General features: G+C 46.1%; 2 protein-coding genes across 2 annotated transcripts; one reads left to right on the top strand and one right to left on the bottom strand.

The window, feature by feature from the left end:
- Positions 1-1050: 1050 nt before the first annotated feature.
- On the top strand, positions 1051-7155 carry LOC121851651 (mitochondrial inner membrane protease ATP23 homolog). Its single transcript, XM_042345721.1, has 6 exons — positions 1051-1333; positions 1645-1690; positions 3530-3611; positions 4964-5101; positions 6264-6347; positions 6952-7155. The coding sequence occupies exons 1-6, from the start codon at positions 1051-1053 to the stop codon at positions 7153-7155; spliced, it is 837 nt and encodes a 278-aa protein (XP_042201655.1).
- A 2353-nt stretch (positions 7156-9508) lies between these two features.
- gpkow (G patch domain and KOW motifs) lies at positions 9509-14620 on the bottom strand. The gene is given in 13 exon segments (XM_042345720.1): positions 9509-9643; positions 9958-10043; positions 10190-10259; positions 10653-10773; positions 10882-11101; positions 11196-11276; positions 11279-11327; positions 11730-11795; positions 11798-11933; positions 12278-12384; positions 12603-12742; positions 13279-13442; positions 14397-14620. Coding segments are annotated over 13 exon segments (1599 nt in total).
- Positions 14621-16508: the final 1888 nt, after the last annotated feature.

Raw genomic sequence — 16508 nt, 5'->3', positions numbered from 1 at the left:
AACAGACATTCTCGATACACTGCTGGGCGATGGCCTCCCAACGCCGCCGCCGTCTCTCAAAATCCTGCGTTGCAACGATCTACCTGCACACGCGAGCTAGAGTCATCGCTCCATCTCCCTTTGGTTGACGTCCTCTGGGACCCGTGCCATTGATTGGGTCATGCTGCTTATTATCCGTTGTTGTAAACATTCACAATGAATCCGTGGCCCTCTTTTTGGACACCTGCGGACACACCAAAGCCTATCATGGGGGGGGGGGACACGGGAACCACGCAAGGCGTTTGTGATCACGATAACACGCCCGAGAGCACATCCACCGCGGAGATGGAGCGATGATGACGACGACGACGAAGAGATGGGCTCGTGTGCAGGAGCTGGTATTGTGGCATGGAGAGACCGTGAGAGGTGGCGACGGTTTGGGGAGGCACCCAATCCGACAGTGGATCAACAAAGCGAAACATTTTGTGATGCTCCTGCTGCTGCATTGGCAGTGGTGCGCAAACAACACTCAACACAGTCATCAATAGCACTGCGTGTGGCCTTAAACGGAAAAAAGTATATACTAGGCGACGTTTCGGGCAATGGCTCTACTTCATAGCGTATACATTTAGAGGCCACAGAGAAGGAGTGGATCACAAGAAAAGCGACTGTGCAATCCATCTCTCTGGCCTGGCTATCTACGTGCTATCAATAAGGGACATTGTCCAAAACGTCGACTATTATATTTGTTCCTTCAAGGCCACAGACACACAGGGAGTGATATTGACGAACGTGCTGAGCGTTTTGATAAAAAGAGGAAAATTGGGTGTAAGTGTGCATATGGCAAGGCGACGCAACTTAATTCCACAACGTAATTGCCACTGCCGCATTCGTCGCATTGTAACGAACGCAGAAGTAATTACCCACCAATAATGATCAATGAGTTATATCAACTTGAGCGAGCTCATTCAATGCGTGTTGCTAATGCTGCTGGCCAATCCGCGGCATGCTGCCAATTTCCCAAGCGCCTTTGAGCACGTGGGCGGTGGGGCGGCGTGACGTCACACCGTCATGGCCGCGCCCATGGGTAACGTGGGCGACGCCGCGCCGGGTAATGGGGACACGGGGACACGGGAGTCTGGGGCTGGAGACGGCACGGGGACACGGGAGTCTGTGGGTGGAGACGGCACGGGGACACGGGAGTCTGTGGGTGGAGACGGCACGGGGACACGGGGCTCTGGGGACGAGCGCCATGGTTTGCACCTCTTCCCCGAGCGGCTGGTGCCTAAATTCAAGCGCGGGTTCGTGGCCAGCTTGAGGTGCAACTACATGCTAAAGGTCGCGCTGGAGTCGAGTAAGAGCGCCGCACAGCACGCTACATCACGCTGTGCACCACGCTACACTACACACGACATATCACACGACACACCGCACTCGACACCACGCTACACGACACACCACACGACACACCACACACCATGGTGCACACTGCACTATAAAGAACACCACACCCATGCGCTACACACCGCCCTGCACGACAGCATATACAACAGCACACTTCACACTAAGTAACCACGCTATCTCGTACAGATGTTTCGATACTCCCATTTTAATGCACTGCTTTTATTCCAATGGTGCAACCTGCATTTTTTTTGTTTCTTTCAGATCCGTATGCAAAACTTCTACAAGATGCCTTGAAGAGGTCGGGGTGGTACGTGGTTATTTTTTATTCGAACGCTTAATTATGTTAACCCTAACTCAATGTCTGGTGCCGTTGCGCGGTAGTTAGCGCACTGCGTTCTTAACCAGAGTTCGATTACTGCTATCGGTGGCGAGTGATGTCCGATCCTGAACCCTCTTCCTGCTGAGATCTCCCCCCGCCTCTGTCCACCGAGCAGTGTCGGACCACTTTATGAGGAATGTATCTAAACTGGGGGAATCTGATGAGCTATAAAGCTCTTTTCCACCGTCGCTTCACAGACGTTCAGCACCGACGGGGAGTGGAAGCTCGCTGCCTTCACGCGGGCCCACTCTGTTCAGTGAGAAATCGGCACCTGCCGAGAAGCACGGTTGGCTACGTGCGGTGCGAAAAAAGTTCAACATACAAACAAATCACGACGAACGCTATCAACGCAGCGATCGATAATCGATCATCCCGAGCACCAACACAAGCTGCTACACCAACAGCCATCGTCAGGGCCAAACAACTCCCCAGTTAGACACCGGGACAAGGATCCTCCGACTGAACATTGAGGAGGGACCCTGTCGGGCGATGTGATAGAGTTTCGTGTCTCGCTGACTTCATGACAACCAATAACGTCGATCGAGAATCGATGGACCAAAAGTCACCGGCAGTTCGCGGTGTGGTGGGGTAAAGTGTGAGCACCCCCCACCCTTACCAAGACGTCTGGCCAGCGAGGAAGAGTAGGCAAAAACCCTCTAGAGGCTAAATCTTGACTTAAAACTTTCGTGACTACAGGAATTCATATTCTTTGGGTATTTCGGAAAAGTCACGTAGATAGGTTCACAATTAATAAAAAATAAACAAAAAATCGTCTTCAGGTGGGAAAAAGGAAGACGATCGCTTGTGTTGCGATCGAATCGTCGTGGTTTTTTAAAAATAAAATTTTAACCTATCTATGTGACTTTACCGAAAGACCCAAAGAATACCCTCTCGAGGTGTCCTCTAGAGCTCCCTCTAGTGGAGGCACTTCCACTGCAGTGGCGTGAGCAAGCTATTGCAGGGCTGCACCTTTGTCTTTTATAAACCAGCCTCTGCGTCTGTTCGGCACAGCTGTGTGCTCTATCGATGTTATTGTATCCACTCCGTGCAGGGCTGGGCCAAGTTGAACGAAAGTGAAGTGGCTCAATATTGGTCGATGATCGCGTCAGCCCAGTTGTTTATTTCGCCGTAGACTATGCTGGATTAGACGTGATAGATCTTGTAAATGGGGCGAGTCATTGGGCGTGCTAATGCAGCTCTCATAGCGATTGTCATTTTCACATCGGTGTTGCAAATTGCTTTTAGCCTCGTATTGGTGTGTGCTTTGAGTGATAAGTGACTTTTTTAATGTTCTGACATTTTTGCCCAATTTTATCGCAATTCTGCTTCCGACCTCGTGTCATTGAGGCGAATCACTGTGCTCAGTCAAAATTCTGACAGAGCAATGCAACCCGCAGTGTTAGAACTACATCCGATATCTCACAAGTTATCTCTGGTCCGTACAATAGAGGGAAGCATTTTACAACCTGCTTTGCAAGATTGCGTTCTATCGCGGTGGGGGATCGACACATCCTTCTGGGGGTCGATAAAACGAGCACCGCTTTGTAGGAGGTAAATATTGGTTGTCCCGTCGGTAGATTTTGCCTCTGACATACATACAAGTGTGGAATAAAAAAACTGGCTTAGAGCTGTAAACTGCTCATTTGAGTGAGGAAACCACTGACGGATGTTGAATAGAAACGCACGCGTCTTGCCAGGCTGTCGTGGGGGGCGACCGTGCCCCCAATTCAAATGTTTGCTTCACGAGCTCGCGTTGTTTTTGTGCAGTACCGCGTACAGGGATCGACACTTCTCATGCGAAGAGTGCGACAATAAAGTTGCCGGGGGATTCGACTCCAACACATCACAGGTGCTTCCTTACAAACCCCCTGCGTTTGACCTTGGCCTGTGAGCATCCTGCTTTTTTTCTTCTTGGTTCTTTCGGTAAAGTCACGTAGAAGGGAAGCCATTCAGACTCTGTCTACGTGACAGACCTGTTCTCCACCTGAAGACGGCTGCTTGCGTTGTGGCCGAAACGTTGTGAGAATTATTTTATTGTTTATTTTTTATTATTTTATTACTTCCCTTCTACGTGACTTTACCGAAAGAACCAAGAAGATTAATCCCTGCAGTCACGAAAGCTTTAAATCGAAAGCATCCTGCTTTGTCGGATAAGTCACCACTGGCGCGAGCTTCGGCCTCTCATTTAACTCTCTCTCGTCAAACCTTCCCAACATACGCCACGTTATCTGGGATTGGCGGTCTGGTTTAATGATGTCAGGGTTACACACAGAACCAGTCTAAAGTAGGTTTGTAACGATTAACTGCGTAAACGATTTGAAATATTACGATTTGGTGGCATATTTTTTAACGATATTTAATTCATAAATTTTGTGGTATATTTATGCGAGAAGAGACTTTGTTGTCTTTTTGCTGTCTCCGTTGTATTGTTTCTCACTTGTCCAATTTAGTTTGTCTTCCGTTCCGAAATGTAACACTAGCTCATCATTTGCATGTAACTTGCATAATTGTAAATAACAGATTCTTACGCGCATGATCCGATGCATGTATCGTGACCCTAAGAATCGCTATTCATCATAGAATCAATGCATCCTCACATGCTTAGTGTGAAGAGGCTACAGCAGCCTATGGTCGTGGACTGCATTGGTCTGACGGCATGGTTGTGACCCTAATCCCACCCTCGAGTGCCAGCAGTTAATGCACGCTCAGCGAACAACTGGGTGTGCTGTTCACTGCAAACAACCTACCGCGGCCACTTTCTTTTGTTCACGAACGTGATGTCACTTTCACTAATGTCACCCCATGTACGCCAAGTTTACACGTAACCCCCCCTCCAGCTCTTTTGGCCTGTGGTGAGCTATGAGATTTGATGTTGGCTCACGCTCACAAAATACTGCACACTCCTGGGCTACAGATTGCGCTGTGTTTAAATACCTCAACGACGTTCGAGATTATTTTCAGTCGCGTATTAAATAGCTTTGTGGGAGCGATTTTCGTGCTCTGCGAAGAAAGCAGCCAAAGTGGCCCACGAAGGAAGGCCAGTTGACCGAGAGGGCACGGCAAAACTTTTGTCTAAAAGTTAGCGGAGCAATTGCCCATCCTCCGTCCCGCCCCTCTGTATTTCTACATCATGACATGAATTCATCGCGGACGGCGCAAGGACACGACGCGTTTGTCGCTTGGCGGTGTGCCTGCGTCCAGGTGGTGATTTGCCAGAACAACGTGCAGAACCAGCACTACATGGACCGCGTGGTGACGCACGAGCTCATCCACGCCTTCGACCACTGCCGCGCGCACGTCGATTGGTTCGGCTCAATGGACCACATGGCCTGCTCCGAGGTGGGTCCCCAGCAGGGTCGTTTGCCTATTATCGTTTTTACCCCAGACGCAGCGTTTTCAAAAATGTATTGTGGATTCCAAAAATTCAAGAACTGGTTCCGTGACTTGCGACTGAACACACGGTGACTGAATGGAGCGAACCGTCGGACATTGTGCCAAACGACGCACGGTGCAACCCGAGGACACGCCAGAGAACCTGGACCGTGCAATTGCAAAAAACCTACGCGATATAGAATAGGGGTATTTCTGATTCGTGTGTCTATTGTAGTCAAGTTTATTTATTTAATCAGGTGAGAACTCGCGGTACCAGCATAATCTCATATGCAAGAGTGTCCTAGGTTATAACAAAATCATAACGAAGTACAGCTATAAAGCAACCTATAAATCATAATATACAACTTATCAAATGAGTAATCGAAACGATGCTAAATAATCAATTCCCGTGGTGCAAGTTGGGTCGGGGCAGATACATTTTAGATCATGATGGTACAGATACAATACATTTTACAGCGGCATTAAAAGAGATGGTGTGTCTATTGTATTCAGCCACATCTGTGGTTTGTTTTTACGAGCACCTGGTGGCGTGCGATGGTGACGTGTGGCATTGGAAAGGGGCTACACGAACCGGGTGTGTGCATTATGGGTGTAAAATTCATTGGTTTCATGGTTACGTGTGCTCCCGGTCGCCACAAAAGGCTGCTGCTTTCACCACGATTCAAAACACAGTTATTAGTCTGACCGGGAGAGTGAGTCGATTAGCAAATTTGAGAATTAATTTCCTTTTCCCGTAATGGTTCTAGAAACTCATCCTAGCAATAATTATAATTTACAGCCATTTTTGGATGAAGGCCTCTCTACGCTGTATCAATCCTGGGGGTTGCCGGACCTGGTTAAGATTGCACCACCGATATCAGCTCGACAATCGAACATACATGGGTCACCGAAATCCAAGTGTAGCGTATTGCTACACTGCCCACCGCTCTACCCCCCCCCCACCCGACTCTGTTGCCACCATGTGGGAATCCGCTTTAATGAACGTCCCATGCTAACATACGATTAGTCTGTCCCTACCGGTGGTCGTAATGCAAAAATGTGGTACGTGCAAAGTTTTTTGTTTGTTACAAGTATAAAAAAAAGGCAATCGTAATTTTATTTCTTTCAGATCCGAGCTGCGAACCTCAGTGGGGATTGCTCCTTCCAAAACGAACTCAGGCGATACAACTTTGGACTGAAAGGCCATCACCAGGTACTTAAAAAAAATGTAATCACAGTTGCGAAGCGCCAACCCAAAACACCAAGTGGTCAACAACGTAACGGCACCTCTGAATCTCTAATAGATGAGTGAATACACAAGTACGTACGTACGTACGTGTGCTCCTTGTGGTGTTTGGTACCAATGTATGGCTCTCCGCTTTTCAAATTTAAATAGCTCGTTCCAACTGATTTCCCTTGGCCACAAACTGTAGTACATGTCCCGCTGAAAAACATTCGAGCTCTGCTTCAGACATGTTTCTGTGACCTCCATCCCTCCCTCCAACCAGCCGGCAAAACTTTTCTTTGTATAATATAGTATTAAATGATATGAGTATAGCATAACACTGAAGCCACCTCGTCCAGATCTGGAGGTAAACCCTTCCACCTGCCAGCGCTCAACAGCTTCTGAACTCCTGATTACGGCCAATGCGCAATGTGGGCGACGTCACGCGAGCCAGACAATTTTTTTAATATAGCACGGCACTCTTGCCTGAACTGTGCCACTGTAGACTGTGAAACATCGCACCTTGCACTGAGAATGGCACAAATGGCAAATCGTACGAAGCGATGATGATCAACTGTGCCCACGCATGCAGACGTGCGTGCGCAACCGAGCCGTCTTGTCCATCCTGGCGGTGCGGCCCGCGACTGTCGAGGAGGCCAAGGCGGCCGTGGATCGCGTGTTCGAGCCGTGCTTCAACGACCTGGAGCCCTTCGGCCGCATCCCTCTGAGCAAGAAGCACGCCAAGTACGCCTTCCTGCACCATGAGTCACGCGACCGCTACGAAGCCAACCTCTAGTGCACCCGATGGGATGTTACCCGGTAAAATGATTATCGTCGCCTCTTGATTACGAAGGTGCTTCGGGAAGTTAAGACGCACCCAAACCTGAAATCTGACTCTCCCAAAGCTCGTCAGCCCTGTCGTCTGCAGGCTATGATGGAGTCAGCTCTCAGGAATTTGGACTGGGAGGAGATTTGGCACTGCCCCAAGACTTGGGAGAGGAAAAATGTTTCCAGCTGCAAAATGGAGAGCACTTGTTTAAAACGCAGAGCTTGAATGATTGCTCATAAAAATTACTGATTTATATATAAAATAAAAACTGGAGTATTTACTCTTGTAAATGTGATACTTGTGAAGCAGCACTTGTGGAAGTACCTTGTGTGAAATGCGAATAAAAAAAGTTTGATACAAAGAATCCATATGGAGTATGGAAAGTACGCGTATAGAAACTTAAGTATAAAATCAAAGCCACACCATGTACAACAATAAACGCCAACTGAGAAAACCACTGGACTATTACATTTATTACAAAAGTGTTTTTTTATATCAACCCAACAAAATACCTTGTTGCTGAGTGGTATGTACAAATGTATTGAACCATATAAATTTAAACCACAAACATGTGGAAGTACAGGTTAGGTAACTACACCAGACAGCACATTCACTCATTTGAGCAATACACAGTATTGCAGATTAAATATATAATGTTAAACACACTCCAAGGCAATCCCCATGGAAGTTTCCACCAATGATAAGCCAGCTACCATGATGACCATGCTTTCTCAGGTGACCTTTCGGCATGTTCACCACTGCAACAAAACTTTGCGATTCAGGGGCATGATTCCCTGCATGTTTGCACGAGCGTAAGAATGGATTTTAATGGAAATCTTTGAATCTTTACATTCCTAACAAAATATTCAATGGGCCAAGACCGAATGCCGTACTTGGCAACACCCGATTGGCGGCAGGTTGACAGTGGTAACACTTGTGCCCCACAGCAAGACGCCCTGTGGTTCGATTTCCAAGTTGGGCACCTTTCTGTGTGGAGATTGGATGTCTCCCCTCCCCCTGTTCTGCATTCGATGTCTGGTTTCAAATAGAACCAGCCAATGGAACTGGTATTGATCGAAAATCCCAGTGCTGGACAATTACCTGCAAATGACTCAATTGGGATTATAGTATTGTCCCGACTGCAAAAACTTGACAGGATCCTCCTAAAAAAAAATCTTGAAACTCGGTTAAGCTTTCCTAGGTAAAAAAAACAATCGAGTTTTGCAAAAAAAATTGGCACTAAAAATTAATTATGCAATAACCTTATCTCATGAACATTATCACAAGCCATATTTATTAGCCCTATACACCAACTGTGGTACCAAATTCTGCTGTGGCCCATGAACTAAAAAGGCAGTAGGAGTCTGCTCACTTGATCATCATCAATTACAGCAGCCACTGGCTGTATTTTAAACACCACGTGATTTTCAGATCACATTTCTCCGCTGCCATTAACGACAGAATGCAGACAGGCATTGCCCTGTTATAATAGAACAAAATGCAATGATAGAGGTGACAGTGCTATCACAAATAGCCTTTTTGGAAGCAAAACACTTTGTTCAGTTGGGAAAAACATCCTTTGTAAGCAACCAGGTTTACAACTAGCCTCGAACTTTGCACCAGCTTGCCAGTGAATAGTTAGGGCTGGTTTCAGGTTAGGCATCTTGGGTATAGATTAAGTCTGCCATAAGGAGCCCTATAAGCAGTATGTGGAGTGCCGAGTTACGTGTGAATTGTATTTAATGTCACCCAAAAAACTAAAGAGCAATGCACTGCGAGCCAGGTAACCTAAGTTTGATTTCTAGTCAACTAATATCAGTGGTAATGCCAGAACTGATCCTGAGCGTCCCCTTCACCAAACCATACGAACCGATGTGGTGAAGCATGGTCAAATAACCTCCATGACTGGTGTGGGAGGTCTTCATTAAGCAGTGGATTGACACAGTTGTACACATTAGGCATGCTTAGGCTGTCCCAAGTTGTAATACACGAGTTTAAAGTGTCGTTGATGCTAAAGACCCTGAAGTGACTGCATGCACGTTGCCGTGGCACTGCATCGACATCATCGTGGGGCCATCAAACAGTACGGCAGTCACTCCACAGTGACATCACTAGAACATCACGGCGGTGCATCTGATAGTCAATTCAATTATATTTTCCCATGAACCAACCCTCAAAACTCATGTTAAAGACCACTTGTGACACAACCTACATGTGCAGCCGCAGAAATATTTAGTTTTTTGGGTTGCACCGTCAAACTCGTGCGGCAAGCTGCCGGGTTGCGGCAAGGTGGATCGTGGGGTGGAGTCCCCGTGCACACTCACTCAAACTCATCCACTTCGCCCACATAGTGACACATGTCGTCGTAGCTGAGCTTGAGTAGTTGGTCCGACTGGCCCGTGAGCTGCACGGTCGCCTGGCAGTTGTTTTTGTCCCTGTTCAAGATGAGCCCCACCTGCGGAGGTTGTTGCACACAATTATTTGGAGATCATCAGAGCTAGCCGCCGTAGTGCTGTGAACACCCAAAATGTAAGAGAGATCAATCTTCATCAGTATAAAATATCTCAGTCGCAAGGGGGTTAAATACACGTGGTGAGGTGGAAGGACGCTTTAGTTTCTGGTTCTTCACAGTGTTACCTGTGGCTCACTGCTAGGGAAACTAATGAAAGTCAGTTGTGTAAGATCACCTAAGACTGCTGAGGCTATACACAAACCATTGCACATAATTGGGGTTGCAGTAAATTGTAACCTTCATTGACGAGTACCGACCTGGCCTTTGTATTTCCCCAGTACCACCATGACATAATCCTTGTCCGTCTTGGGTATTATGGTCTCCAGCATGGACTGCTCGATTCCTTTAATAAAAAAAAATCCACAAGTAATGCATGTAATACTTTATAAAAATATGAAAAATTACTTTTAAACAATGTCAAGGAATTTTTATTTTAACGATTTTAGAAGTGCCTTTGTTGAGGTGAGGAGAAAGCAGGTGATGGAATACCTTCCAATATCTGGCCTTCTTCTGTCCTGCAAACGCATATCTCTGGCGTGACCACATCATCCACCGTCATCTGCCAGGAAAGAGGTAAACACAGTTCATCAAGAAGCAAAAGGTGCTCACCAGGGTTAATCATATTCCGATTCTCACATCCCAGCATGGTCTGCCTTTCCATATTTCCAGTCTTTGGACAAACATCCTAATGTAGGACTACAGAGCTTGGGCAAGATCTGTCTTAATATGAATGCACTCTGCCCACCGCGTGCTACACATGCAAACACACAAAACCTCTTAATTTGACTTGCTGCTCTCTACGTCACTGAGATTTTGGTTTCTAGAGCAACTAAAAGCACGTGAAGCAGATGAGTAAGCCGATCCAAAATTAAATATCCATACATTTTATTTTGTTGTACCACCATTGGACACGCAGAATATATCGCACCAGTGCTGCAACCTTGTGGCACACCTTCTTGTTGTAGTATTTGCCTCCCTTGTAAAACTTGTCCACAAAACGGACCCGCAGGTCCCTGCGCAGCCAGCGCGGCTTCGAGGAAGTACTCGCAGCCACCACCTGTTTGCTGCTTTTCCTAGAGCAGAGAATGAGTGGAAGTAAAATGAAAGCACGGTCAAATAAAAACACATTGTACAACCAGTTTTAAGGTTCATGCTATGCAGTCGAGGGCCAAAGTTGTTACCGGCCGTCGTCTTTATCTTCGTGTTTCCTCTTTTTGCCGTGTCGGTCGTCGTCGTCCTTGTGCCGGTCGTCTCTCGGTCTGCCGGCTTTGCTCCCGTCATGGGAGTTCTTCTTACCCTCATCCCTCTTGCCGCTGGAGCGACTCTCCCGGTGCTCATCCTCCCTTTCCCTCTCTTTCTTCTCCTGCTTCTCTTTATCTTTGTGCGCCTTGCTTAAGCGACCTGTGGGCGATTCAGATGTAAAACTGTTACAGGAGAGGATGCAATCGGAGCGCCACTCCAAAGCAGTGTGATGCAGCAACTGTTAATCACGTACTGAGGTCTTTGCTGTACTTCTCGTACTCCTCCTTGTTCACCAGACGCGTCGCGTACTGGCTGATGGTGATCACGTTTCCCCGATCGCCAGACGCAAAACCAAGCGTGCGTTGTCTGGGTCCAAGCCATCCACCTGGCGAGGCAAAGTTAGCAATACATTCCACAACCATTCCAATGTTCAGAAAGTTGCACAGAAGACAAGGCGAGTTTATGGGTTCTTATTCGGGTTGTTAATTTTTATTAGTGTTTTTCATAATCGCATGCAAAGAATGAAAAACGTTAATAATAATTTTACCACACATATCGAAGTGTCTTATATGAAAAATACAAGTGCAACTTCCCATTCCAACTTACCACACGGTGAGTGCCTTATTATGGCTGCCGCTAACCAATTACATTAAAATGCGCTGTGCTGTTAGAATGTGCACACCAATTTCCTTAAACGTCAACGGATTCCATGACTTTCAGAAATAACCCAATCCATAACTGATTTTCAAAAATCTACTGTTTCATTAATGAAGTGTAGCTGCTGTACCTTCGCATACAGGTCCTTGTGTGGCCCTTTCTCCACAACCACAAACGCGCCGGCCGCGTAGCCTTGGGCTGCTCCTCTGGGCGCTTCTCGCCCGGCTTGAGTGGCCGCTGAGGCTTCATGTCCTTGAGGGCATCGGCCGCCGAGCGGTCCGCTCCCAAACCCAGGCCCTTTGGCCTCACCTCGGCTTCAATAGGCTTCACGTCTCTGTGCGCAAGAGGTACACGGGCGTGCAGAGTGTTTAAAGAGGTGTGCACACCAGACGTGTAATGATTTACACCACTACCACCCCTTTGCCGATTCGATGAGTTTTAACCATTTTGGATTGTCATTTAATTTTCATCCTTTGCAGTCATCTGTTCCATTTTCCTTATGATACATAATTACATGAATTACATATATTTTACATAAGTTGTGATACATTCGGACACATTTTTCTATTTTATGAGTATAACATTTTAACTGATGAATCGATATATTCCCAGTCCACATTACAGTGTGCAGAGTTTGGTAGTTTTCTGAAGCTGTAAGACTGCTGCTGCAAGACTTACTGTTTAAAAGTTCTGCCAATGCCTTCCCCTTTCTTCCAACCCATTCCTCTTAGCATTGCCAAGCCATACGCCTCGATGGGGACTGCAGCGTAGTCTGCCTCCGTTGCCTAAGAGAAGGAATGCAGAGCTCATTAAAACGCAAACACTCAAAGGATGACAGAGCATGAAAACACATTTGAAGATAATACTGACTTCAAAAATCCTCCGTGGACTCTCCACTGCCTACCTCTCCCCTCTCATCTCTATGTCCCTCAAAAACGTATTCTAACAGACACCTGACACTCATTTTTAACCACCACTCCAGCCATCTCTGTGAAGCACTCACCGACTCGGGTCTCAGACTGACGTCCACTTTGTCCCCATCCTCGTATCCCTCAGGGACCTTGTTCTGCATGAGCAGTGGGATCGCGAGGTTTTCATCAACCTCTTCACCCCCATTCTGCAGTTCTTGGAACCTCCGTGACTCTGCACAGCACACCGACCCGTACAAATAAAACATTGCAAACAATGCAAAGTTATTATTTTTCACAGATTAGGCTCAATGAGCTCTACAGCTCTTTTATAGAAGCGACCTGGCCACAAACAATGACATGGCTTATCATGTAGAAATGTACAGCAGCCAAATATTCTCAAGTGTTTTTCTCGGCACTAAAATTACTCTATATTAAGTCCAAACTGGAAAGTCCCACTGTCAATAATTTGCTTTTGACAATGTGATCGTATATTATTTATTTATCCAGGGAAGCCTCATTGATACTCAAGACTCTTGTTAAAGAGGGTCCTGCACTGGAAGATTTGGACAAAATACATTCATGAAATTGTACTTCAATCTCATACCCAGTCCACCTCAGCCTATTTGTGGGTTTGATAAATCTACGATCCACCAACCCATTCGTCAAAAGCTCTCGATTCCAACCGTTAACTGCCATACCTGGTCAAATACCCAAGAGCATTGCTCTTGCAGCCTGCCTACCACAAGTTAAACACAACGTCTCCCTAACCTTCCAGCAGCTCTTGGATGGCCTTGGATTCCACATCGTCCTTCTTTTGCCCTTGATTCTCTTGCCCCTCCGTGGTATTGTGCTTCTCCAGTGCAGGGCCCACATAGCGGTTCTTTTGGATCAGTGGAATCACCAGCTCCCCTACTTTCTCCTTGGATTTGACGCTGCAAACATTAGAAACAAAAAAATGCACTCTCAATTTGTATCGACATGTGCCTTGACTATAACCACATCTCAAGATACTAACGAGTTGGGGAATACACACCCCTGTAATGGCTTGCCATGTAACAGCACTCTATTGTAATTGTCATTCAGGTAGTGGTTCCCATAATTCAGTCCTCGCGACCTATCAGGGACCACCTTTGAACTTTTATCAAACCAATCCACACAAAATATACACGTGAAGTAGTTACACGACGCATGCATCTGATTGGTAAACAAATATGTAACATCCTCGATATTAATTTAAATCGGCATTCTAAGGTAGGACACAATATAGTGGTTGATTCAGCACACCGTGTAGCCGTTATGCTAAGCGTTTAGTCATCAAGTGCATAATACAGGTTTTTCTGCGTTAGATCGCGTAAATATAAATGTATTGTTAAAACCGTCAACCACCCGACGCAGCCAATTAGTGAGGTTTGTCAAGTAAACAGAACATGCCAATTCATGACTAGTACAGCACCGGTGTGTAGGAGAGCAAATCCACAACATTTACAATTTGAGTACGACGTTTCGCCAGTAATTACAACCAGCTTCATCAGGCGACAGGCAGTCATCAAGTGCGCAGTGGTTGGTGTCTTCTCAGCCTATGTGCCGAACGATGGATTGTTAGATCGCAGTCGACGGCTTACAAACTTCACTCGGCAGTGGATAGACCAGACGCCGTTAGAGTTATTAATCAGGGAAACTAAGTTAAAACAAACTCACTCAGTATGAATGAAACTCAAGTTGATTAATAGAATTGCAAGGCGTCCCTTCCACTGCCAACCCCCCGCGCTTGCCTGCTTAAAACCCCCGGTAACGGTGCGCATTTCGGGTAAACAAAACCAGGCAAGACGGGGGGCCCGTGTCAAAACCTCTAATTTTAGGCCGCGACGCTCGTCCACTTCGCGAACCTCACGACCTCCTTCCCCTCCACGCCCGTGACGAAGTCCGTCTCCTCGGCGCTGGGCTTCTCATCGTGGAGAACGGACGCCTCCTTGACCCTGGAGCGGTCGATCTTCTTGCTGAAGCCGAACGACACGGCCACCTTGGCCCCGGCGTCGCCTTCGCTCGCTCCATGTTCCCAGCGGCGCGCGACATCGGCTGATGACGTGCGGACGTCTAGCGGTGACGTCATGAGCTGTGGCAGCCAATCAGAAGGCAATCTGCGTAAATGTGATGCAGCTGGCGGGAAATTCAAATGTGAGTTGACATTGTTTAATGTACAACGCCAATTGTCGTCTTATTTATTGGTGCTATATATTCTCCCTAACGACGCTCATTGTTAAGTTGACGTTATTTATTATAAATGTTTGCATCTAACCCAGGACCCACATCTGACAGAGAGGGCTCTTGACAAAACACATCTGATACAGTAGTTCACTAGCATTAGTTCAAGCAAGCTTGACTGCTGATTAGACACTGCATTTCAAATCCGACCGATGGTTTGCTTGGTTTGAACTAATGCTGTTGAAATGATGCACTCTCACAAGGCTGTGCGGCCGATGGGATGTGTTAAAAACATTGGTTTTATCTATGGACTGGAGGTGTTATTGTCTGCAAATTTATAGCTGGAAGGTAAGATGATTTTAACAATGTAATGCCACGCCAAAGGGAGGCAGCTCACTATAGCGATGACATTGTTTTGTTTATCGGAACTACGTGGATTGTTCCACCATGAGACCGTTAAATTGTGACGGCTTGGGGAAGCCTTCATCCAACAGTGGATAGATCATGACTCATCATGATGACTGATTCATTAATATACTCTAATCATCCTTAAATCATGATTGACACATTATAGTAATGATCACTGACAGATGAATGATACATTATGGTGATAATAATAACTGCTACATTACTGTGTTACGATAAGTAATGATTACAACATTTATGGAAAGAAATATGATCGATATAGAAACGTACACGTCATAAATGCTGATTGTGATTATGGCACCAGATGATGGTCGATAAATTACGACTGACTGATTTTTATGATGACTGATAAATTATGATGCTGCTAATGCCACTACGATATGAATGATGAACACTTACGAATGCTTAACGCGTAAGCCTTCGCAGCCAATATGATGCATGATGGTGTTTTTTTTGGGTCAGACAGCCTTAGGAAAAATGTGTGTCGTAAGCCCTCCTCCACCCGACACAGCCAATGAATAAAGTTGTCACTTGAATAAACGTGGCAATGCTCAGTGACTGTGTTACTGATTCAGCACCACCGACAATGTTGGAGAGCGAGCCACAACACCTAACAATTGGATCGTCTAAATTTTGATTTAAAGCTTTCGTGACTGCAGGGATTCATATTCTTGGTTCTTTCGGTAAAGTCACGTAGAAGGGAAACAATAAAATAATAAAAATATAAAACAATAAAATTCTCACGACGTTTCGACTGTTTTATATTTGTATTATTGTATTGTTTCCCTTCTACGTGACTTTTCCGAAATAACCAAGAATATAATTAAGTCGTCGTTCGACGTTTCGCTGCTCATTGCACATTTTTTGGTTTCTACAACAGCCGGTTCACGAATCACCAGCCGAATGAACTTGATGAACAATATTAAACAACGATGAGTTGATGACGATCACCCTTGGCCGACTGCTGCTTCTGCTCTATGATCACTGTTACATTGCTTATGGCTTTATTTGGGTGATTTCGAAAAGTTTTTTGGTATGGCCATGTTTGTTTGTTGTAGTACGGAGTTAGAATGATGGCTTTAATCTAAGTTGTCTTGTTGTTGTTTGACTTGCATCCCACTGGGATTTTTGCACAGCGTTGGTGTACGGTGCTTTTATTTCTGGAAGACTTTGCAGTTTTTTCCTGGATTTTTCTGTTTGCGCATAGCCACTTTAAGATGTTTTCTTGTTCCTGTTTTTTTGTTTGTTGCGGTTGCACCCGATTCAAGAGCCGAATGGCTCACAGGGCTACACCAAATAAATGAAACTGAAATCTCTGTCCATCCGCCAGGTGGCCTCCTAAGAGCCCTTTCGCACAGCCAGCCAACCAC

The sequence above is a fragment of the Callorhinchus milii genome, unplaced genomic scaffold, assembly GCF_018977255.1.
Source record: "Callorhinchus milii isolate IMCB2004 unplaced genomic scaffold, IMCB_Cmil_1.0 Scaffold82, whole genome shotgun sequence".
Lineage (NCBI taxonomy): Eukaryota > Metazoa > Chordata > Chondrichthyes > Chimaeriformes > Callorhinchidae > Callorhinchus > Callorhinchus milii.
This window is presented reverse-complemented; position numbering and strand designations above follow the sequence as displayed.

What these genes read in the sequence shown, in the direction of transcription:
- LOC121851651 (XM_042345721.1), top strand. Translation starts at nt 1,051, where the DNA reads ATGGCCGCGCCCATGGGTAACGTGGGCGACGCCGCGCCGGGTAATGGG. An exon ending in AAAGGTCGCGCTGGAGTCGA is followed by an intron (nt 1,334 to 1,644) that starts GTAAGAGCGCCG and finishes TGTTTCTTTCAG; the next exon opens with ATCCGTATGCAAAACTTCTA. An exon ending in TCGACTCCAACACATCACAG is followed by an intron (nt 3,612 to 4,963) that starts GTGCTTCCTTAC and finishes GCCTGCGTCCAG; the next exon opens with GTGGTGATTTGCCAGAACAA.